The sequence below is a fragment of the Ambystoma mexicanum genome, chromosome 2p, assembly GCF_040938575.1.
Source record: "Ambystoma mexicanum isolate Mex_15411 chromosome 2p, UKY_AmexF1_1, whole genome shotgun sequence".
Classification (NCBI taxonomy): Eukaryota; Metazoa; Chordata; class Amphibia; order Caudata; family Ambystomatidae; genus Ambystoma; species Ambystoma mexicanum.
Genome location: NC_090923.1, coordinates 710,819,259 through 710,843,546, shown reverse-complemented (window position 1 = coordinate 710,843,546; position 24,288 = coordinate 710,819,259). Strand labels below are relative to the sequence as shown.

Genomic DNA, 24,288 nt, shown 5'->3' with positions numbered 1-24,288 from the left:
GGAAATATCGATCTCAAAAGTGCTGTGATACAGTACGTAGATGACCTATTGATTTGCAGTAAAACAGAGGATGAGTGTAGGCAGTACTCTATCCAACTGATGACTATTTTAGCAGGCAAAGGATATAAGGTGGACAAGGAGAAATTACAGAATTGCCAGGAAGGGGTGTTGTAAATATGTCAGTTAATTTTGCATGAAGGAAAGAAAATGACACCTGAGAGAGCTGAGGCAATCATGAAAGCACCAAAATCGAACACAATGAGATAGATGCAACAGTTTCTGGGTTTGTGCAATTATGTTAGAGCCTGGGTGTTTGATTAAACAATGCGCACAAGGCCAGTTCTGCAAGCATTAAAGAAAGCACAAGTTGGTAAAACAAAACTAGAATGGACAGAAATGGAGGAAGGATTTGAGGAGTTGCAAAAAGAAATTTGTACAGACCCCGTTTTAGGGAGTCCCAATTATGGTCAGGAATTTTCTTTGTTTTCACACAAAAATGGGTCAGTAATGACAGCAGTGCTTCCACAAAGGACAAACTTGGGGTACAAACCTTTAGCATATTACAGTAGGATTTTAGACCCAGTTATGAGAGGACACTTCCCTTGCGAACAATCCTTGGCAGCTGCTGCGTTTTTCAATTGAGAAGTCCACAAGTATTGTCATGGGCTGTTCTATGGCCCTTCACGTAGAGCATGCTCTTTTTTGCCAATCTAGAGAAAACCAAGGTCACATTGACATCCCAACGAGCTTCAGCTTATGAGGTAATGATTTGTAACCCAACGGTTAAAATTGTAAGATGTAAAATAGTGAACCCAGCCACATTCATAGCTGAACCCGTAGAAGAAGGTGAATGTGTGTATGACTATACAATTATGTTCAATTCAATGATAATATAGCCCGTGTGAAAGACAATTCTTTAGCGGGAGGGGATATTCTTTTTATTTGAAAATTGATCAGACTAGTGGGGAAAGGCATTCAGGCGCTGCAGGAGAAAGACACAGAATAAATGGAGAATTTGAGGTGGTGGCGAGTGCAAGACTACCCTCTCTCTTTTCGGCGCAAGCAGCTGAATTAGTAGTGCTCATTGTCGCGCTTGAGAAACATGAAGTGCAGACAGTGACGGTGTACAGTGACTTCACCTATGTGATGTCTACCATACATGTATGGTTGTTACATTGGAAAAGGAGGGGCTATCTCTGCGCAGATGGCTCTCCAGTGTAGCATTCGTCCTTATTGGATAGGCTCATTAAGGCACTACAACTCCCATTAGCCATAGCGGTTGTAAAATGTGCAGCCTATACTAAACAAACAGATTTTGCGGGAACGAGGCCGCAGATGTAGAAGCCAAAAGGGTTGCATATTCTCCAGAAATTTTGAGCTTTGATACTGAGGATATTAAAGGAAATGTGGCTTGGCTACAACCATGTTAGTACAGGAAGGGTTTAATATGCTGTCAATAACCCAATTAATAGAGATTCAGGGAAGTGCACCACAGGAAGAGCAATGTCGGCGAGACCGCACTGGAAAGCCAGTTATGCCAATAACATTGTTAAAAGTCACCCTTGAACAGCTGCATTACCCTCCGCAAGTTACTAGAGAAAGTCTTGCTGCCCATATTGCAGAAGTATGATTAATTCCTAATTTGTTGTAGACGTTGCACTGTTTATGGTGAACTGCATTGTGTGTCAAATGTTTACTGCTGGGCATACACTGAGAATGATTAGAGGAGTAATACCTCGATCGAATGGTCAGTTTCAGCACTTACATATTGACTATGTCAATTTGCTGCAGACATATAATGGATATAGGTATCTATTAGTGGTGGTGTGCCCACTCTCTTGGTGGATTGAAGCGGGTCCATTTGCACACCCTGATGCCACTTGCGCAGCAACGTTTTTAAGACAAAGGTTTTCCCGAGGAGAGGTGTGTGCGAAGTACTAAGATCCAATAATGGGCCACATTTTGTCAATGAGCTACTCAAACAAATAAACAAATAGGGCTTTTACTAAGTATAAAGGACATGCTTTCTTCTGCATATCACCCACAAGCGAACGGGATATGTGAGAGACTCAATGGCCTCCTCAAAGAGGGGAATGCCAAGATTAAATTGATTTTGAAAAAGGGATGGCTGTATTGCCTACCCCAGGCCTTGTATACCCTTCGGAATCAGCCAGGGTCAGACCACCACCTCACATCGCATGAGCTAGTAACAGGGCATCAAATGAGAACACCCCTTACACCTGTGTCTAGGATCAGGAGTGATGCCCAGAGTGTAGACAAAACTCTAGGTGCTGAGATGCACAATTATTTGACATGTATGACTACCATTATTTCTTTAATTTCAGATCAAGTCAAGCATCGGGGGAAGGTCTAGGAACATGGAAGAAGATAATTCGGTGACCAATCTGAGTGAACTATAACCACCACCTAAGCTTAATGTTGGGGACCTGATTACCAGATGGAAGCTTCTGCAGCTTCTGATTAAGAATTTCACCCGGAAGTGGCATGAGCCTCGTTTTAATGGCCCCTTCCTTGTTGAAGAAGTTGCCGTTGCTGATCCAGAAGCAAGACAAGAAGAGGAGTTTCTGCGTGTGCAGATCCAATCGATGGCTAAGAAGAAGGACGATAAAGCAACAAGTGATTAAACACGTACTTTATATGTACTGGAATTCAATAGACACTCCTTATATATTTTAGCAGGGAGTGCAAGGAAATTCCAAAATTTGAAATTAACTTTTAAAAATACATTGAGGCAGTGAATGATACATTAGAATTATGTCTAAACATCAGTTCTTTTTCAGAAATTGGAAGAGAGGTAAATATCCAGATTCATTTTGTGGCGAATATCTGTTTTAAGTGATAAAAATACATGATACCTTCCAATAGTGATGTTCATTGGCTTGTGGTTGTTGTCTTTGTGTTTATACTTCAATCTTACCCGGCTCTTGTTAGAAGAGACGTTAATATTCACACTTTATTTACAGGATCTTAAAAATGGTTCAGTGGTAAGAAGACTATAATTCAACAAATTGTACAGTTACAAATTTGAAAGAAACTCAATGATTGTATTAAAAATGATTAATGAGGATGACATGACTATAGAAAGAGCATGAGTTCAGCAAGCAGTAGGATGGCATGAAAAATGGTTGACCAGATTTCTATGCATAATATATATTTGCATGATTGTTCTCGTTATCTTTTTATTCCTTATTTTTCACAGTCTCTACTGTCTTAATGGTTCTGCTGAAGAAAGAGTTCATATGATTCGCCTCACTATGAGTCCAAATGAGGACAATTTCCTTGATCTCTATGGGTATTTTAGGAGACATCCGAGAGATGCAGAGGAAGATAATGAAGGGATAAATACCTATCTAGATAATTCAGCTCACCTGGGGAATAATGTGTGGTATCAACACATGAAAAAGGTGGGGAAAAGAGCATATTATGGGAGTTGTTATGTCTGCTCTGAAATCCCCCTATGCCATGAACAAAGTAAGGACTTTAATTTCGAAGGAGGTGTCAGCATACAATGCGAAATGCCTTAGCCATCTTGCAGCATGTACCACTCGAGGGCAGTTCCAAGGAAGTTGGGCTACCTTACGATGGAGATCAAGATGGTCGTTTCCATACCAGGATGACTTTATCAAGACCATACAAATGGAGAAGGAGCCTGGATGAAAAGACAAAATGATTGTGTATCCTGCTGCAGGACAGGATGAGGTGATCATTGAAGAAATGAAGAGAATGAATTTTTCTGATGTGACAGAAATAGCAGGATCACCCGGATGTTGGTAACAAACATAACTATTGATCTATGGACGAGTGCAGCTCATTTGTTGAGTACGGAATAGCTACAATAAGTGCAGAGAGTGAATGATGGATGCTTAAAGTCATGGGCCAAGCACTCCAAGTAACTGACATGGGTAGAAGACATCTCAGGCCCAGTAGTTGTAATCCCTTTGGTTAATGTGATAATATGTTTCCTAAGCCATGGAACGAACCACGCGGGATATAATAAAGGATGCAAAACCACCATTGATGTTCCTGAAATGAGAAAAGGGACAGCTGTCCTTATGGGTCTATATTGGGCTTGTGGATCTAGAGCCTATATGAAGTTATCCAAGGATTGGGGTGGAGTGTGTTTCCTGGTGCTCATCCATGTTCCAACATTAGTGATTTCTCAGAGCAATCTAAACATTGGTGAATTTCCAAAAGTGGATGACCATTTGAGAAAAAGAAGATCACTTGAACTCCGATGGACGAAAAGACACAATTATTTCTCAGCCAAGTCAATAACAGCATATGAAACAATTCCTGAGGAGCACAAGTTGTTCAGCAAGACTGCTATGATAATTACAGCTATATTTATGCCTTGAATTCAAACAGTGGCAAATGCCAAATGGTTGCAAATTACCAGATGGAAGCTTCTGCAGACAATCAACGCTACCATAAAAGGATTCAACACCATTAAAGAAGAGCTGAGTGCCATACGATTGATGGCGCGCCAGAATAGGTCTGTCCTTGATATGATCACAGCGATGGAAGGAGGAGTTTGCCCCAAAATCGGGCAATCATGTTGCACATTTATACCTTCTCACGATGGCCAGAATGGGACCTTGACAGAAGCCATAACGATGTTGACAGACCAGCATACCAAGATGGAAGATGAGACAGATGACATTGAAGATGACAGTTGGTTTACCTCTTTGTTCTCGTGGATTCCTCAGTGGTTGGCAAATCTATTCCAAGGTTCTAAATACTGGTGCTAATAATGTTTGGATTCTGTATAGTCAGGATGGTGATTGCCCAATGCAAGAAAATGGCAAAGAAGGTGGTAGGAATGAAGATCACGTTTGATGTCAACAATGAACCAAATGCCAAGGAGCAGACTGATGACGCTGTCAGAAAATACATTAAGGCTAGCATGGTAGAACCTGAGTGAACACAGTTCCGGTATTCAAATAATCATAAAAAGTATGAGGGACCATGGGTCTATTGTACCCCGAATGGACAATGCAACTATATGACCTTGAGTGTAGATGAACATGTCAAATCAGCAGGCACCCTGAGGGGGGTGATGAAGATATGGACACCCAAGAAACACTTCTTCAAGAGAAAATATCAGGATGTAGAAACACTCGAGGAGGTGGTCGAGGACTCGACCAGAGGGGGGAATGTAGAGGAGCAGCTGCATGCCTCTGCAGGAAACCCTGCCCCCCTTCCTCCCATATGTTGGAGACCTGAGACAGTGCCATGTTTGACACCAGCCGTTGTGCCAATACACAGCGTCTGTTCTCAAGAAGATACCTGTTAAGACAAACCTACCGAATGTATCCCCGAAGTGATCACAACCTAAACGAGGAACTCCCTGAAGGAATATGAGAAAGAGCAAAGAGAAAGAAGCCAGTGATGTCATACAAAGTATGCACAATGTCCCGAGATACTGACTGAAGACAATGTATAGACCCTAAAGAAACTAATGACAGAGTAAACAATCAAGTGAACTTTTAAATACGAAAAAGAAGATTACTCATGCATGAGGTGCTGTAGAAAATCAACCGTTCAATAAATGTACAGATGCTGAAATAGAAGGAAGACCAAGTCATCCTAGAAGCTGGCTACACGTAGTGAATAGAATGCAGGCGAAGCCACCATTATATAGAAGCTGGACATCGGGATCATGAATTTAGTAAGCCAGGACCCATGAAGTGGAAAGGTAAAACTTTGTCACAGCAAGGATAAGCAGAATCGTGGAGCTGCAAGACAAGACTGTCTGGCCTGGAGTCAAGACTGAAGCAGCCAAGGTCAGCTATCTATTCTGTAAAGGAACGAACATGCACAGTAGAATCATCCCCAGTTACGGTGCAAAGAAAGAACACCAGGTGTGCCAAGTTTAATGCATTTAGAGCATTTATAACTTGCAGAATGGACCCAATTGTGGTTTCCTGTCACCTGAGGCAACGATGAAAATAGAGTTCGAACTTGGAGTCCCAGAACACGATAGTGAGTGCTCTCACTCCCATGTATTCTAAAGACTAGGATACTTTGCAAGGCCAAGTTCAAAGACAATCTTCATGTTAGAATGCTGAAGATGCTGGGCTAATTGTGGGCTAAATGCTGCTAAGTGAAACAAATGTTCATAACCTGGCACAAGCGTGCCAACCAGTTGTATTAGTCCATATAACGAAGGTCCTTATAGTTTGAAGACCAATGAGACACTGTGCATCTAATGTTTCTGAAGATTAAATGTTTTAGAGGTAGGCATATGTTGTCCACCTGATAGTGGGCAGCCAATCACAATCCTAGTCCCTATAGAAAGATCCCCTTAGCCAATCCCGACCCTTGATAGGTTTTTCATTATTGCCATGTAGTATGACATCACCTCTGATGTATTTTTGATATAAAAGCTATGATTTGTGTAAAGATTGCTGAGAGATTGAGCGTATGTCCGTTGATGTTCGTTGTAAACTCCCTGTTTTAGATAATTGTTAATAAAACAGTACTTTGCCATCTTCCTGAGTTGGTTCGGTTATTTGGACTTGGAATTAATTTGTGTGATCCCATCCATTACATATGCACGTTCATAAAGAGCCCTAGGCTCAAGTATTCTGTACAACAACATTTGTTGGGGTTTGTCTGGGAAACGTAGGTATGCCAGGTCGTGCTGGCTGACCTTGTCATGTATGCGGGAAAGGTACACCTTCTCTGCAAAATTATTCGGCCCGCAATTGGAACATTGTTGTCCAATAGCCAGACAGGCACACTTGTGTGGGATTGCAATCTGCGTATGTAGCATGATCTGGGGGCTTGTCCTCTGTTCAATGACGGCTGGTGAGTCAGTGTTCTCACAGGTGGTTGGCGAGGAGACGGGTGTCGTGCTGACTGTACAGCTGCTACCATTCCCCCCTTCATCTGTGCTTCAATGGCAGCAGCTTGGATGTTTACTCATTCGTAGATTCGTGCTAGTTCAATGATTTCCTCCAACGGAAGAGTTTTATTTAGGCAGTGTTTGCAGAAAACAGATGAGGTGCATCCATCTATAATACACAGGAGGATCGCTTCCTTATCAGAGAAATTCATGAACTAGCAAAATGTAACTTTCTTTTGGAGTCAGATGATGAATTTGTCCGCCGTCTCATGTGGTCGTTGATGAAACTGGTAAAGGCATATCTTTCATAATCACAATTTGACAGGATGACTAATTTCCTATTGCGAACCTCTATGGTTATGTCATACGATTTCCTTTCCTGTGCAGGTAGGGTCTTCAGAATCATTTTGATCGCTTTCTCAGCAGGATTAGTAAAAATGTTGAGTTGTACTGGCGATTTGTCACCCCCCAGGACCTTCATGAAATCTAAGAAGTCCTCTAGCCACTCTTTCCATCACAGCCCTCTGTCTTGGTGAGGCTGTAGTTGAAAAGGCTGTGGTTCGTTAGAAAGGATGCTCTGAATGTGGTTGGTATGAGGGCATGAGCACCTCCTGCATGAGCATCATCCATTGTGGGTGTATTTACAACGGGAGGTGGCATAATTAACTTGCAACCACACTGATTACCACATCTCAATGAATCATAGTTTTTGAGTATTTACTCTTTATTTTTGCTGGTCGCGCCACTTCTTGCTCTCGGCAAAACGCTTGAAAATAAAAAACAAAACCTATGCTATGCCCAAGCCCCAAAACGTATCCAATCATCCTTCCCCGCCCTGCCCACGTGCTCCCTGCCTCAAAACTCCCGAACAAACCCCTTTATATCATTTTAGAGCACTTTCCAATTTTCGATTCGGAACTTGATTCTGGAATCATGTAATGGCGGACTTTCAGAACTGAAAAAGCTTGGCAAGAGCAATGCATAATGGGAGATATGACTAACCTTTTGGCTACAGGGGCACTGCGCTCTGCACCAAATTTTTATAAACTATAAGATGGATTTGTGCCAAAACAAGAAAGGATTTCCTTTGAGCACTTTGTGCCCAACTTGTTTCTTATTTAGCGCAAATCCATCCAGCGGTTTGGGATGAGTGCGTGATAAAAAATAGAACATTTTCCCCTATGTAAAAATGAATGAAAAAGTGAAAAAACAGGCTCTTTTTTTACCCTTTGTATCTGTTAAACTGTAAGATGGAGTTGCACAAAACTTTGAAGGCCATGGGTTTCCGGGGCCCTTATATAGGAATATCAAACGCTGTTTTGATCTGTCCTACGGCTCAAAAGTTATTAACCATAGAATCTTCACTTTTCCTATGGATGATAGGTTTCACCTTAACTATAGGGCGACTATTGCCACCCTATAATAGATATATAGAAATATAGAGAGAGATCAAGAAAGAGAGAGGGGGAGAGATAGCAATAGAGAGAGAGAGAAATCGAGAGAGAAAGAGAGAGAGAGAGAGAGAACTGCTACATGATTAAATTAAGAGGAGTTTATAAGAGTAATGAGGGTGGTGGCCAAAACCGTATAAATTATATTCTGTGTTACAGACCTAAGGTGAAAAAGAATGTTTTGGCAAGACGGGTGAAGGAGTGTTTACTGCAGCAGCCATGTTGCATGTAACATAGAAAAGACAGGAGGACTTGTATCAGAAGCCAAGCATGGCAGAGGAACTCCTGGGCTCTATCCTGGGGACAAAGGAGAAAGGGGCACGAACATGAGAAGGGACTGTGAGTGGTATCAATGTCAGGCATTTGAATATTTGAGGGGCGTCCATACTGTGCAGTGCTAAACCAGGGGTATCATTTTGAGGTGGACAAGAACTGGCAACATTGGGAATCATTGTGTACAGCTTAAGGGCTGTGTTTTGTTATCACCTCCAAGAATGCCTGAAGACTGTCATAGAGTAGACTTACAGAGCACTCTGACGTGGTAGTGGATTTAAATATCTACACTGTGGGTGTATATTGAGTACTGTTAACCTTTATGGTGTGTGCTTGCTGACATTGTTTTATTTACAAAATGATGAAAACAAACAATTTTAAAATAATAGCGCAGAAATCGACTCTTTAAGCACTTGTGTTCCTGTACACATTTGCTGAAGGGACCCTAGCAATGATAGCCTGAAAACAGGAGCACAGAAGACACCCAGAAGAAGTCAAAATCCAGGGATTTGCTGCTCATGCATCCTCTCTAAGCCCAAACCTAACTGCAGTATTTCTGTGTGCCTTCAAGTCCCTTGGTGTGTTAGTATAATTATTGGGTAAACACCAAAGTATGCCAGTTTTACTAACATAACTACTCTCCGAGTTGAAGTTTATTCATATATTGCAAAATCTGCAATGACAATTTTAAACATATGTTTTTTCCCGATGGTATTTTTTGTTTTATGAATAAGAGCACTGTCACCACTTAAGGCCATCATTACACATTGAGGATAAATACCCCGCCCAAACATGCAGAAAATCAGCAGCAAGTGGTCGACTGCAAAGAGATTCACACCTAAGTTTGAATATAGAAAGATAATAGGAAATTGTGGGAAGGTCAATTTTCAATCCCTTAAGACCTCACGAGTGTCCTTCTCACTGATAATTGAATGCTATTTTGTATCATTGTGTTTTGGTTTAAAGAGGAAAAAACCTTTCACAAACATTATAAAAAGGAATAAACATACCGGTCTGAAATAAAATGTACATGTTTAGGAAAAATAAAACTAATATTTATGATATGATAGGTTATTTATAATGCGCTTAATACCCAGAGGTTTCTAAGCGCGGACCCGGGGTTCGAACCTGCGTTGCCCCAATGCCGTTTTCCAAGGTGAGCACGTTGCCCCTGAGCTATCCCGAGTCAAAATAATTCAGTACAAGATTATTATATAGAAATTGATGTTTGGTTAAAAGAAAGAAAAGTAAATATGTCTAATTTTCCCCAAAAAGATGTAATGAATAATTTAGAACAGCAATGTGTGTCTCCCATTTAGAATCTGCGTCCAGAATCATGCTGTTAAAAAGCTGGATTTGTTATAAACAAAGCAAGCAAAATGTAAAATTCTCTGAAGATGTAATTCACGACATTCAATATAAATATGTTTTAAAGTCTCTGTTGTATTAGGCTTATGACAGAATCTGCACAACCGTCATATTTTGGGTATGTTATGTCTAGTACCCATTACTTCCTGAGTTGGGAGCAGATTAAACCTTATTCCCATGAACATAATTCCCCATCTTCTATTAGGAAATCTGACCAGATATTCAGGAATTTGATTTAGATGTGTTTATTCCAAAGAGGAAGAATTAAACAATGTAGAATTCGAAATCAAATGTCTAGTATTAGCCCAGTCCTGGACCCACAATTTCTTTTTCCCTGTGATTGGATTTGTAACTAAGCCGTCCGGACCCATATTCCACCTGTTTAGACATCTTTCGCAATAATTAACCTAATTATTCACGACTACACATGTACCATCTGTCACCAAATTTTTCAAGGCAACAAAGGGTGAATGGGGGGGTTCATTACATTCTTATAAAGTAGTAACATTTTCCAATCAACAATGGGTTGTAGCGATCAAAGGCTCAAGTCATAGCGTACCATGGAAACAGGCACTCCATTCTGCAGAGTAAGACATAGTTTGCCCTCGATCTTTATCAATTCCGTTTCTACACGTTTAGTCTGTTCCTCATATATAACCCCTATTAGGTATTCTATGCTTCAATTCTCTCTTTTTGGGGCTTTCATTCAAACGAAACCCCGTTGTTGTTACTAAATGGACTGCCACCCATGTAGAAGAGGATATGTTGTGCTAACCCTAGTAACCCTAGTGTGCTTGTAGACATGGGCCATTTAACACACCTGTATGTACATACTGTTTTTGCAGCCGATATATGATCCTCGTGAACAACGAACTGTGTGATCTTCAACACATTTGTGTCTGCAAACATCAGCTTATAGGACGCTGGGTCTAGGTGATGAATAATTCAACATCCTTTTTTATGTTTGATCTACAAGCACACTGCTATGTTGCACTATTATGTGTTATTGTTTACTTATTTATGTGTTAGAATAGGATATTGTTATGTGTACAGAATTTCTACAATAAATCTGTATATATGTATTTGTGCTTTGAAACACAACTTCTTGATGTATACACGCCTTACAAATGACCAATAAAGAAATAAATAACAGCAATGCAATATATTTCTACATGATTCTGTGACTGGTTTTAGTGACTACAGGTATGTCAAGTTCTAGACATATTTAAGTAGATCACCCATGCTATATTTGCTTTAAGGTTACTTACACTGAGTTAATAGGGTTAGTACAACTCTCCTTCATGTGTGGCAGTCTATTTAGTAATAACAACTGTGGTGCCAAAAAAAATAATTAAAACATAGAATAACTAATAGATTTTGAGTGAGCCATTAAGGAGAATTTGTGTTTCCTCCAATCGGATTGCCCTGCTCTCCTTCCTTATGTCAGGGTACCCTGGTGTGTTATAGCCATGAAATAAACATATCACCATTTTTGCTCTATATAATGTATCATAGTCATCATAGAATATCTGCCATATTTGGAAACAATGTTTTTTTCTTCATTTGGGCACATTTCTCAATTGACAATTACACTGTTGACCCTTTACTTGAATGTGGAACCCAAGTATTTACAGCTACCCGCAATCCCTAGTCCATTACTCTTTATATACACTTGACCTGTCTGTGCTTTTGATTTTGAAGGATTAAAAATCGAAATTGTGAATTTGCAGGGGTGTATCTCCAAATCTTAGATCTTTTTAAAAAACGAATCAATGAGTTTAATTGACGCTGGAGTCCAATCTGACCCGTCAAAACCAAGATTGTCCGGGTGAGCGGAATGCTGTTTGGTGGTACAGCCCAAGTGAGGAGGAAAAGCATTACGCTGGGCACGAACCATGCCCGGGACAGCAATATATAAGCTGAAGAGGTAGGGTGCCAAGATCCATCTGTGCCACGACCTACATTGGGCAAAGACTGGGTCCATCAAGGTCTAATCTTATCTGAACCTCAGAATGTAAATACACAAGAAGATTAACGAGTGATGACGGGCATCCCCTTCTAGTTCGTATTTCCCACAATTTAGTCAAGATTGACCCTATCAAAGGCCATGGTTACATCTATAAAGAGTAGATAGGTTGGGTAATGCTGCAAGCGGGTTTGATGTTGGAATTGATACAGGATAAACCGGTTTAATGACGGACCCAATCTGTTTCTGAATGCAGACTGATACCTGTTATTTCCAGAGCAGCAGCTATATAGCCTGCACATTTCTATGGCTTCAGCAGACTATCCCATCTCTAGCGGTTTACCTGTGGCTTTGGGACAGCATTTTAATGAAGATAATCCAGTGAGCCTCTTTTCCCTGCATACTCGGCTCGGGAATTTAAGGTGGATAAATCCTCGTCTAGGACCCCTCCACCCCACTTAGGAAGGGGATAGGGGACAAGTCCCAACCCCTGTCACCTCTGGTTCCTTTCCCCCTACCTCTATGCCATTTGAGAATTTCAGGAAAGAGACATGTGAACTTGAAATGGGGGAACTCTTGGTCCAAGCAACACTAAGCAAGCTGTAATCAAATCAAATGTGCACTAGTGTTCACGCCACACTGGCTGATCTATTCATAAACACCCTTTAGCTGGTGGTGGCCCTTGAAGTCATGGCTGCGCAATAATGTTGTTCAGATATTTAAAAACAAGCACTGGCAAAGCCAAAATCTCTGGCTCTGTAAATGTAGAGTGTATTTTTTGGGAAGAACCTTGAGGAAAAAAAAAAGGCTATTCTTTTACATTTGCAAAGCCAAACGCTCTACTTTTGCCAAAGCTTGTTTTTCTTGCTGCTTTGCTCGAAGAAGTTGGTTAACAGAATACTTCTCGACACTGTGGCATTCACAGAATCTGGACTTTCCCTCCTATTTTCTAGGCGCAAATGAAATTATACAGCCCGACCTACCTGCGCCAATGTAACACTCTCACTGTGTGCACAGAAACAGACACGTTGTTGTTCTACATTTACTGCAATGCAGGGTCAGACTTGCCCAAGAAGGGTCTCGGGCACCAATGAAAAGGTGTCTCACAGTTTCAAATGGCAATTAATTCAATTTGTGACAATTTTGTGACACTGTTTCAATAGTACCGAAGGGGGAGTTTTATGATCAAATGTGATGCAAGTTGTGCATTATAAAGAATATTTATTCTGCAGCACTCGTCAAAACTATTAGGCGCATGGTGAAGTAACGCATCAAACTGGCCCATATTGGCCAAAAAAGTGGGCCAATTTGACCCAAAAAAATTCCCACACTAGCATTTTGCCTTTTGGTTCGGCTGTGGGCCTATTACCCTAGAGGCCAGTCCAAACTTGTTGCAAGGCAAGGAAATATAACTGAAAAAATATGAATGTCTTGGTCCTAAAGATGATAATGGCGGGCGAACGCGACGACAGTGGAGGCATGGCGGGCGCTGCCCCACCACTCGGAGTACTGGGCAGGACAAAGGGGGGGTCTGCCCCGGAAGTGGAGCGGGGACAACACCGGAAGGGGGAGAGGGCGAGGGACCGAGAGAGAGTTGGGCCTATAAAGGCCTTCACACGCGTGGTTTTCTCTCTCTGTCCCCGCCTTCTCCCGGCAACTGAATGGAATTCCCACTCTCCCGCCCAATTCCAAGGTTTTGATTCTAACATCTGTTTCTTTTTCAGGTCGCCCAGCGGAGTTACATTGCGATCCCTGGCAAAGCACTGGCAGACCCGTAGGGGGCTGCTCAGCCACCAGCTTAAAATCTACGGCGCCCTGGAGTAATAGACTCAGGGGAGGCCCTGGGAAGAAGGGGATGGTTAGGGGGCTTGGAAGGCATTCCAACCCCAAATGCGGAGGGGGGGTCGGGAAGAGGAGAACAAAGAAAACGTAAAGGCCAAGAAGGGAAGTCAGGTGGAACAAGAAGAAGGTAGCACAGCAAGGTTGGTAAGGAAACAAGTAGGGGAAGGGATAACTGAAGGAAAATACCTAAGAGAAGGGTAAGTGGGGACGGGGAAGGGCTCGGGGGCGACAAGGGGGATCATGGGGCAAAAGGTCCAAGCGTTATGGGGAGGAAGCGCAAGGCTGGGGGGGAAGAGACTGGGATACTTGGGGAATAGAGAGAACATAACATGGAGGCATGGGGGGGCGGGTGTAATGGATTACATGGAACAGAGAATGGAGGCAGGGGCGTTGCTAGGGGGAGCTAAGGGGGCTGTAGCCCCTGATCTTTTGGTTGTAGCCCCGGATAGAATCTCAGGAGCTACAGCCAAAAGACTAGCTAGCCCCCAGTCCCAACAGTTCCGACATCAGCGTAGCCCCAGTCTTTTCCAGACCTAGCAACTCCCCTGCATGGAGGCAAAGGGGGGGGCTGCGAAAGAGAAGAGAACCGGAAGGGGGAGGAGAGGTGAGCCTCTGGAATGGAAGTGTAAGTGCAAGGGACAAACGGAACGTGGGTAGACTGGGATAAGATCTCTGAAGATGGATAAAGGGGAGAGATAACAAGGAGAATGGAATGAAGGTGAACAGAGCACACTGAGATAGGAAATGGGAGATAGAAATGAAGCCTGGATCACTTAGCGCTAGACTCAGATGGCTGGTTGGGAGGGTAGAACAAGGGAACAGGAATTTCACAAAGGAAGAGTTGGTGCAGTAAGGGGACGGTAGCACAGAGCAGAGTAGAAACGTGTACTGTGATATTGGACACCGGAAAAGTCGTGTCAGTGAGTTAGAAACGTGTACTGTGAATAAGGACACCGAAAAAAGTGTCTGGGGAATGTGTACTGGGAATAAGGACACCGGGAAAAGAGTCTGGAATAAAGTTCAAAATGCTAACAAAGAATGGCCATGGGTAGAGAGAAATCGGTAGCGAGGGCCGGGCTCAATGAAAAGGGTCCACCAGACACGGACGGTGGGGGGGATGTGGGGGGCGTACTTAAGAAGCAGCAGACCTGTGGTGTGGTGGATACACGGATCGCCTGGTAAGATAGCTCCTTGACTTTATGCAAATAAAGCTTGCTATGGCATTGTGATTTCCAACTTGAGAATGTGTTTGGTCTTTTATTCTGGGATATCCATCCCGGGGTGGGGGGGGTTGTCGGGTTGTGCAGGGGGTGTATGAATGAGGCATACACGATGTGGAGTAGGGATTTGGGGGAGGCGCATCAAAGGGATGCCCCCCCTAAGGGTTCCTCCTATTCGCCCCCCTAGGTTCTTTCAAACGCCATTAGATGGGAACATGGATTCAGCCAAGTGTGTTATTGTGCGACTTAAATCGGGAAAAACTTGTGATACTACTGTAGAACGTGCTTCAAGCACCATCTTACCAAAGCTGCAGTATCCTGGAAAACTGGCACAATTTGCCTCATTGAGTTTATCCGTGAGCGATTGGAGGCATTGTTAGTTCTATTAAGCCTGCAAGCGCCTTGAGACGATTATGTTAGGAGGTTTAGCTCTCTGAACTCACTCACTCAACATGCGCCTCAGCTACTGGGCTATTTCGCTGAATCTAGCGCCTAGAAAGGTGAATTACAGAGCCTGTCCCCTTATGAAGACTTCTAGCAAACGAGGTTATTCAAGGTATCTTCCTGACAAACCAGCTTACTTACAAACTGCCCCTAGTGTACGCATGCTACTCACAGTTACCTGAGAAAGCATACAATCCACAGCCCCCCACCTGGAAAATCATGCTACTGGGTGCCATATCGCAGTTGCAAGGCTTGCTATTCATATCCCGTCCTGTTTTGCAAGGCATGCGCTTCGCACTGCCATGCACCTGAAATAGCTTGCTATTCTCGGCCGTCTCCTGGCAGTGCATGCTACTCACGGCCCGTCCCCTGCTGAAAGGCATGCACACCTGACAAAGCATGCTATTCATACCCGTTCGCCTTTTTGTGAGGCATGCTCCTCACACTGCCACGCACCTGAAATACCTTGCAAGTCTCAGCCCTCTGCTGGCAAAGCGTGCAATACACAATACGTCCCCTGTGGTAAGGCGTGCTACTCACAGCCAGTCTCCCTGCGGATCTCCTCCAGGTCCGGGATCTTGCTGAGGTGGTGGGAGCTGTGGCCTCCCATGCTGGGGGCTGCTCTGGGGATTCTATGCTGCTATCTTCTCGGGCCCCTCTTCCTTGTCTAGCCGCTGCAGTACCACGCCCGCCGTGCACGGGCTTCTTGACTCGGCTCGTCCCGTCACGCTGCTTGCTTGGTTTGTTGTTGCACAGGAACTTTGGACCCGTTCCCGGGATCCCAGGCGGACTGATGGGCGCGAGAACCAATGTGGAGTTTGGCATCACCCCAAGGAGGGACTTTTATTTTTTAAGGACTTCTCGTTGCTTTTAAAGCTGCAGCGCTTTCCAAAAGTTATTTGTGTTATTAGGTGGCGTGTACATTTTCCTGCCAGGCCGTTCGGAACACTTTCAAACAATGTGAGCATACAGTCAGAAATCATAAACTAATACCATCTAGCTAGGGTGACCAGGTGTCTCCCTGTCAGTGCCCCGCTTCACCCCCCCCCCCCTCAGTCCTGGCATTTCCTTTTCAAACAGGTGCTTCAGTGCAATTTACAGCACACATGATGTATTCGCTTGGTAAATAAAAGTAGAACACTGGCAAATGGAGCTCTTGCGACCTTGAGCCACCTGCAGGTTCATCTACAGTGCCAGTGGGTGAAGAATCGGCTGACAGAAGCAGGGACGCCAGAACGAGAGTGGTGGTGTGGATCACGCGCGCAATATATGGTATAGGCAGGGCATGGATCGAAAGGCGGCCATCATGGATTCAGGTGAATGTGGCAGCTGAATACCTCTATTAGGTACGATGACTGGATGCTGCCCTGTCCCTGGGCCCCACTTTTCCAGTTTGGGCTTTTCTTTCAAAAATCCTTAGTATTAGGTGTTTAAATCCACCCTGTTCGCCTGAACATATACAATATCGTACAATGCATTCGTTTGTTTAAGAAAAGCCCAGGACCGGGAAAGTGTGAACTTGGTGACATGGGGTCTTCTTCTGTTCCTGTACTTCCTGGTCTACAGGGCAGTTTCTAGACAACTTGGTGCCCAGGGCGCAACACCAGTATGGGCTCACAACCCTTGCACCGTGTGTCCCCCCTCCACCCGCTGGCACACGTCACTCCCAAACTACACCTCTGTCGTGCAACAAAATCCCGTCTCAAAATGAATAAATAATTGCTATATAAATGAAGCCGGTTTCATTACATTGTAATGCAGGTACTTTACAAAGGAATGGTAATGTGAAAACGCAGCTTTTGCTGGCTAAGTAAAAAAAAAATATGTCATGCTCTGAAAAACTTGTGTACGAGCGCGATAGAAATAAAATATCAATTCAATTCAATTCAGCTGCACTTAGGGAAGACCTTGCTGAATGCAGTTTCAAACTGTCTGTACTGGCACACCACAGTGTGACCAGCCTACTGGGGTCTGAGGGCCCATGAACCACTGGCACTCTATTGCAGGTGTTCTGTTCGTACCACCTCACTTGTATTTTGCAAGGGGCAATACTACACTAACCATATGAATTATTTTTCTGATGGAAGATTATCACTCCAAGATGGACAGTCTGGGACACTCTTATTGTTCTCTTTACAATTATCTCTATGAGAGTGGCAAAGGGGACAAATAGCACCAGTGAGGGTTCCTGTATGCTTTGCATTAAATCACAGAGCATTTCAAGTGTATAATAACAGTGATCAGAGATCTCTATATTGGATAAACAAGTCTGTGATGAAAGGATTGTATGCGTGAATCTCTAAATTCATAATGGCTCACATCACTGTTCACAACACTCACTCAAACATTTAGGGGGTAATTCATAGAATTCAGCGCACAAGTGGCGCACGCGGCTGGCGCACAGTGTGCGCGTGCGAATCCCTGCGCCAGCCACGTGCGCTAAAATCCATTTCCGCGCACAGCGTATTCATGGATTCCAGCCACCAAAACCAGCCGTGGCACACAGTGGCGCAGCGACCCTGCAGCAGCGCCAGTTACGCCCCCAAGAACGCCTCTCGCGCAGGGAAAAGCCATCAATATACCCAATCCAGCGCAAAGGGCTGCGCTAACCCTGTACCAGCACGGCAAGCGGGCTACGTGTATCACTGGGGTGCGCGGGAAGTACCTCACGCGATTGGCCCCGTGCGAGCAGGGTACGCGTATTTCAGGGGTGCGCGGGAAGTTCCACACGCGATTTCCGCAGGGTATGCGTATCTCAGGGGTGCGCGGGAAGTGCCACACGCGATTTCAGCAGGGTACGTGTATTTCAGGGGTGCGCGGGAATTTCCACACGCGATTGGGCCCGTGCGAGCAGGGTACACGTATCTCAGGGGTGCGCGGGAAGTGCCACATGCGATTTCAGCAGGGTACGTGTATTTCAGGGGTGTGCGGGAATTTCCACACGCGATTGGGGGTATGCGTATCTCAGGGGTGCGCGGGAAGTGCCACATGCGATTTCAGTAGGGTACGTGTATTTCAGGGGTGCGCGGGAAATTCCACACGCAATTTCATCATGGTATGTGTATTTTGGGGTGCCGGGGAAGTTTCACACGCGACATCAGCAGGGCACGTGTATTTCAGGGGTGCGCGGGAAGTTCCACACGCGATCTCATCAGAGTACGTGTATTTCGTGGTCCGGGGGAAGTTTCACACGCGACATCAGCAGGGTACGTGTATTCCAGGGGTGCGCGGGAAGTTCCACACGCGTTTCCATCAGGGTACGTGTATTACAGGGGTGCGCGGGGAGCACCACACGTGAATTGCACATGTGGGTCCTCCCAGGTGTTCCCTCTAAACCCTCCCCGGCCCCTGCAGGCGGCTCACACCACAGGGGCCTACCCTGCACATGTCCTGCAGGCACACCATCCACCATGGCCATGACCCCCAGCCAACCCACATGTCAACTTGCACTACTGCCCACCAACGCATGTCCCCCTGCACCCCCAGCCCCCAGGGGCACCCTCCACCAGGCCCCCACCCATGTCTCCCAGCACCCCCACCCCCCAGCCACCAGGGGCAGCCTCCACCAGGCCCCCACCCATGTCTCCCACCACCCCCACCCCCCCAGCACTGTGGGGCACCCACCACCAGGCCCCCACCCATGTCTCCCAGCACCCCCACCCCCCAGCAGTGCAGGGGCAGCCTCCACCAGGCCCCCACCCATGTCTCCCAGCACCCCCACCCCCCAGCCACCAGGGGCAGCCTCCACCAGGCCCCCACCCATGTCTCCCAGCACCCCCAGCCACCAGGGGCAGCCTCCACCAGGCCCCCACCCATGTCTCCCAGCAGCCACACCCCCCAGCCACCAGGGGCAGCCTCCACCAGGCCCCCACCCATGTCTCCCACCACCCCCACCCCCCAGCACTGTGTGGCACCTGCCAGCAGGCCCCCACCCATGTCCAACTCATGGTCCCCACCACCCCCACCCCCAGCCACCAGGGGCAGCCTCCACCAGGCCCCCACCCATGTCTCCCACCCCACACCACCCCCAGCAGTGCAGGGGCACCCACCACCAGGCCCCCACCCATGTCTCCCACCACCCCCACCCCCCAGCCACCAGGGGCAGCCTCCACCAGGCCCCCACCCATGTCTCCCACCACCCCCACCCCCCCAGCAGTGCAGGGGCAGCCTCCACCAGGCCCCCACCCATGTCTCCCAGCACCCCCACCCCCAGCCACCAGGGGCAGCCTCCACCAGGCCCCCACACATGCCTCCCACCACCCCCACCCCCCAGCACTGTGGGGCACCTGCCAACAGGCCCCCGCCCATGTCCAACCCATGTTCCCCACCACCCCCACCCCCCAGCCACCAGGGGCAGCCTCCACCAGGCCCCCACCCATGTCTCCCACCCCTCCCCTCCCCCCAGCAGTGCAGGGGCACCCACCACCAGGCCCCCACCCATGTCTCCCACCACCCCCCAGCCACCAGGGGCAGCCTCCACCAGGCCCCCACCCATGTCTCCCACCACCCCCACCCCCCCAGCAGTGCGGGGCACCCTCCGCCAGGCCCCCACCCATGTCTCCCACCACCCCCACCCCCCAACCACCAGGGGCAGCCTCCACCAGGCCCCCACCCATGTCTCCCACCACCCCACCCCCCAGCAGTGCAGGGGCAGCCTCCACCAGGCCCCCACCCATATCTCCCAGCACCCCCACCCCCCAGCCACCAGGGGCAACCTCCACCAGGCCCCCACCCATGTCTCCCACCACGCCCACCCCTCAGCACTGTGGGGCACCTGCCAGCAGGCCCCCACCCATGTCCAACTCATGTTCCCCACCACCCCCACCCCCCAGCCACCAGGGGCAGCCTCCACCAGGCCCCCACCCATGTCACCAACCCCCCCCACCCTCCAGCAGTGCAGGGGCACCCACCACCAGGCCCCCACCCATGTCTCCCACCACCCCCACCCCCCAGCCACCAGGGGCAGCCTCCACCAGGCCCCCACCCATGTCTCTGTCTCCCACCACCCCCACCCCCCCAGCAGTGCAGGGGCAGCCTCCACCAGGCCCCCACCCATGTCTGCCACCACCCCCACCCCCCAGCCACCAGGGGCAGCCTCCACCAGGCCCCCACCCATGTCTCCCACCACCCCCACCCCCCCAGCAGTGCGGGGCACCCTCCGCCAGGCCCCCACCCATGTCTCCCACCAGCCCCACCCCCCAGCCACCAGGGGCAGCCTCCACCAGGCCCCCACCCATGTCTTCCACCACCCCCACCCCCCCAGCAGTGCAGGGGCAGCCTCCACCAGGCCCCCACCCATGTCTCCCAGCACCCCCACCCCCCAGCCACCAGGAGCAGCCTCCACCAGGCCCCCACCCATGTCTCCCACCACCCCCACCCATCAGCACTGTGGGGCACCTGCCAGCAGGCCCGCACCCATGTCCAACTCATGTTCCCCACCACCCCCACCCCCCAGCCACCAGGGGCAGCCTCCACCAGGCCCCCACCCATGTCACCAACCCCCCCCCACCCTCCAGCAGTGCAGGGGCACCCACCACCAGGCCCCATCCATGTCTCCCACCACCCCCACCCCCCAGCCACCAGGGGCAGCCTCCACCAGGCCCCCACCCATGTCTCTGTCTCCCACCACCCCCACCCCCCCAGCAGTGCAGGGGCAGCCTCCACCAAGCCCCCACCCATGTCTCCCAGCACCCCCACCCCCCAGCCACCAGGGGCAGCCTCCACCAGGCCCCCACCCATGTCTCCCACCACCCCCAACCCCCAGCACTGTGGGGCACCTGCCAGCAGGCCCCCACCCATGTCCAACTCATGTTCCCCACCACCCCCACCCCCCAGCCACCAGGGGCAGCCTCCACCAGGCCCCCACCCATGTCTCCCACCCCCCCAATCCCCAGCAGTGCAGGGGCACCCACCACCAGGCCCCCACCCATGTCTCCCATCCCCCCACCCCCCAGCCACCAGGGGCAGCCTCCACCAGGCCCCCACCCATGTCTCCCACCACCCCCACCCCCCAGCAGTGCAGGGGCAGCCTCCACCAGGACCCCACCCATGTCCCCCACCACCCCCACCCCCCCAGCAGTGCAGGGGCAGCCTCCACCAGGCCCCCACCCATGTCTCCCAGCACCCCACCCCCCAGCCACCAGGGGCAGCCTCCACTAGGCCCACACCCATGTCTCCCACCACCCCCAACCCCAGCACTGTGGGGCACCTGCCAGCAGGCCCCCACCCATGTCCAACTCATGTTCCCCACCACCCCCACCCCCCAGCACTGTGGGGCACCTGCCAGCAGGCCCCCACCCATGTCCAACTCATTTTCCCCACCCCCCCCAGCACTGTGGGGCACCTGCCAGCAGGCCCCCACCCATGTCTCCCACCACCCCCACCCCCCAACACTGTGGGGCACCTGCCAGCAGGCCCCCACCCATGTCCAACTCATGTTCCCCTCCACCCCCACCCCCCAGCACTGTGGGGCACCTGCCAGCAGGCCCCCACCCATGTCCAACTCATGTTCCCCACCACCCCCACCCCCCAGCACTGTAGGGCACCTGTCAGCAGGCCCCCACCCATATCTCCCACCACCCCCACCCCCCAGCACTGTGGGGCACCTGCCAGCAGGCCCCCACCCATGTCTCCCACCACCCCCACCCCCCAGCACTGTGGGGCACCTGCCAGCAGGCCCCCAGCACCTGCCAGCAGGCCCCCACCCATGTCCAACTCATGTTCCCCACCACCCCCACCCCCAGCACTGTGGGGCACCTGCCAGCAGGCCCCCACCCATGTCCAACTCATGTTCCCCACCACCCCTCCCCCCAGCACTGTGGGGCACCTGCCAGCAGGCACCCACCCATGTCCAACTCATGTTCCCCACCACCCCCACCCCCCAGCACTGTGGGGCGCCTGCCAGCAGGCCCCCACCCATGTGTCCCACCAACCCCACCCCCCAGCACTGTGGGGCACCTGCCAGCAGGCCCCCACCCATGTCCAACTCATGTCTCCCACCACCCCCACCCCCCAGCAGTGCAGGAGCAGCCTCCACCAGGCCCCCACCCATGTCTACCAGCACCCCCACCCCCAGCACTGTGGGGCACCTGCCAGCAGGCCCCCACCCATGTCCAACTCATGTTCCCCACCACCCCCACCCCCAGCACTGTGGGGCACCTGCCAGCAGGCTCCCACCCATGTCCAACTCATGTTCCCCACCACCCCCACCCCTCAGCACTGTGGGGCACCTGCCAGCAGGCCCCCACCCATGTCTCCCACCACCCCCACCCCCCAACACTGTGGGGCACCTGCCAGCAGGCCCCCACCCATGTCCAACTCATGTTCCCCTCCACCCCCACCCCCCAGCACTGTGGGGCACCTGCCAGCAGGCCCCCAGCACCTGCCAGCAGGCCCCCACCCATGTCCAACTCATGTTCCCCACCACCCCCACCCCCAGCACTGTGGGGCACCTGCCAGCAGGCCCCCACCCATGTCCAACTCATGTTCCCCACCACCCCTCCCCCCAGCACTGTGGGGCACCTGCCAGCAGGCACCCACCCATGTCCAACTCATGTTCCCCACCACCCCCACCCCCCAGCACTGTGGGGCGCCTGCCAGCAGGCCCCCACCCATGTGTCCCACCAACCCCACCCCCCAGCACTGTGGGGCACCTGCCAGCAGGCCCCCACCCATGTCCAACTCATGTCTCCCACCACCCCCACCCCCCAGCAGTGCAGGAGCAGCCTCCACCAGGCCCCCACCCATGTCTCCCAGCACCCCCACCCCCAGCACTGTGGGGCACCTGCCAGCAGGCCCCCACCCATGTCCAACTCATGTTCCCCACCACCCCCACCCCCAGCACTGTGGGGCACCTGCCAGCAGGCTCCCACCCATGTCCAACTCATGTTCCCCACCACCCCCACCCCTCAGCACTGTGGGGCACCTGCCAGCAGGCCCCCACCCATGTCCAACTCATGTTCCCAACCACCCCCACCCCACAGCACTGTGGGGCACCTGCCAGCAGGCCCCCACCCATGTCCAACTCATGTTCCCCACCACCCCCACCCCCCAGCCAACATGTCATCACAATCTAGATCCCTGGTCCCTATGGTCAGCCTCCAAATGCAAAACACCCACCCGAGTATTGCAACCACCCACTCATAATTTGCAATTCCATCACAGAACACCAATTGCAAGTTCCGAAACAAACACATTTCCCTCACATACACCCAATGGGTGTCAGTGAATCTCAAAACACATATCATGAAATGCATGAAACCAATGAGATACCACACATTGAAGTTCACCAAAAAAAATATGTATTAAAGGAAACATAAATAGAATCAAAAATGAAGAAACAGAAATGTGAATGTACAAAAATTAAAAGAAGCATGTCCGTGAAAAAAAGCAAAACCAAAAATAAAATTCCAAAGTAATGTTGTCCAAAGTCAATGTCCACAAAACAAAATCCAATGGGAAATAAAAAAGAAAGCCATTGCTCCATGGTTAAAATGTGAAAAAAAATACAATCCAACAGTGAACTATGTACATGGGAACAAGCCAGGGTCCTTTATCCCAACAAAAGAAAGGAAACCTATCTAACTACACTAATTAATAAAATAAACTATATACAAAAATGTGGCCAATGTCCGAAAGGTCCAAATAAAATCAAAACAAAAATGAAACCTAACACTACCTACATAACTATGTACAAGGGCAGCGGGCTAGTTTCACGGCTCACTTGTGGATGTCCCGGGCCAGGGCATCATCGAACTCCTCCTCAATGTCCCGGAGGCGGTCCTCCTCCATGGCCCCGAGGGTCCGCAGGGCCGTCGACGTGTCCACCTCCAAACCCCTGCGGATTGCCTCGAGGCA

The 24,288-nt window shown here is 49.2% G+C and overlaps 1 protein-coding gene across 2 annotated transcripts in view; it reads right to left on the bottom strand.

Moving 5' to 3' along the window:
• LOC138566701 (calcineurin B homologous protein 2-like) overlaps positions 1-16,212 on the bottom strand; it is a 170,972-nt gene extending 154,760 nt beyond the window's left edge. Inside the window, exon 1 of one of the 2 annotated variants that reach the window (XM_069644288.1) lies at positions 15,973-16,212. In XM_069644288.1, the coding sequence (XP_069500389.1) occupies positions 15,973-16,042 (70 nt within the window). In that variant the 5' untranslated portion in view covers positions 16,043-16,212. The remainder of the gene's footprint in view (positions 1-15,972) is intronic. The other variant, XM_069644287.1, reaches the window with a different exon arrangement.
• Positions 16,213-24,288: the final 8,076 nt, after the last annotated feature.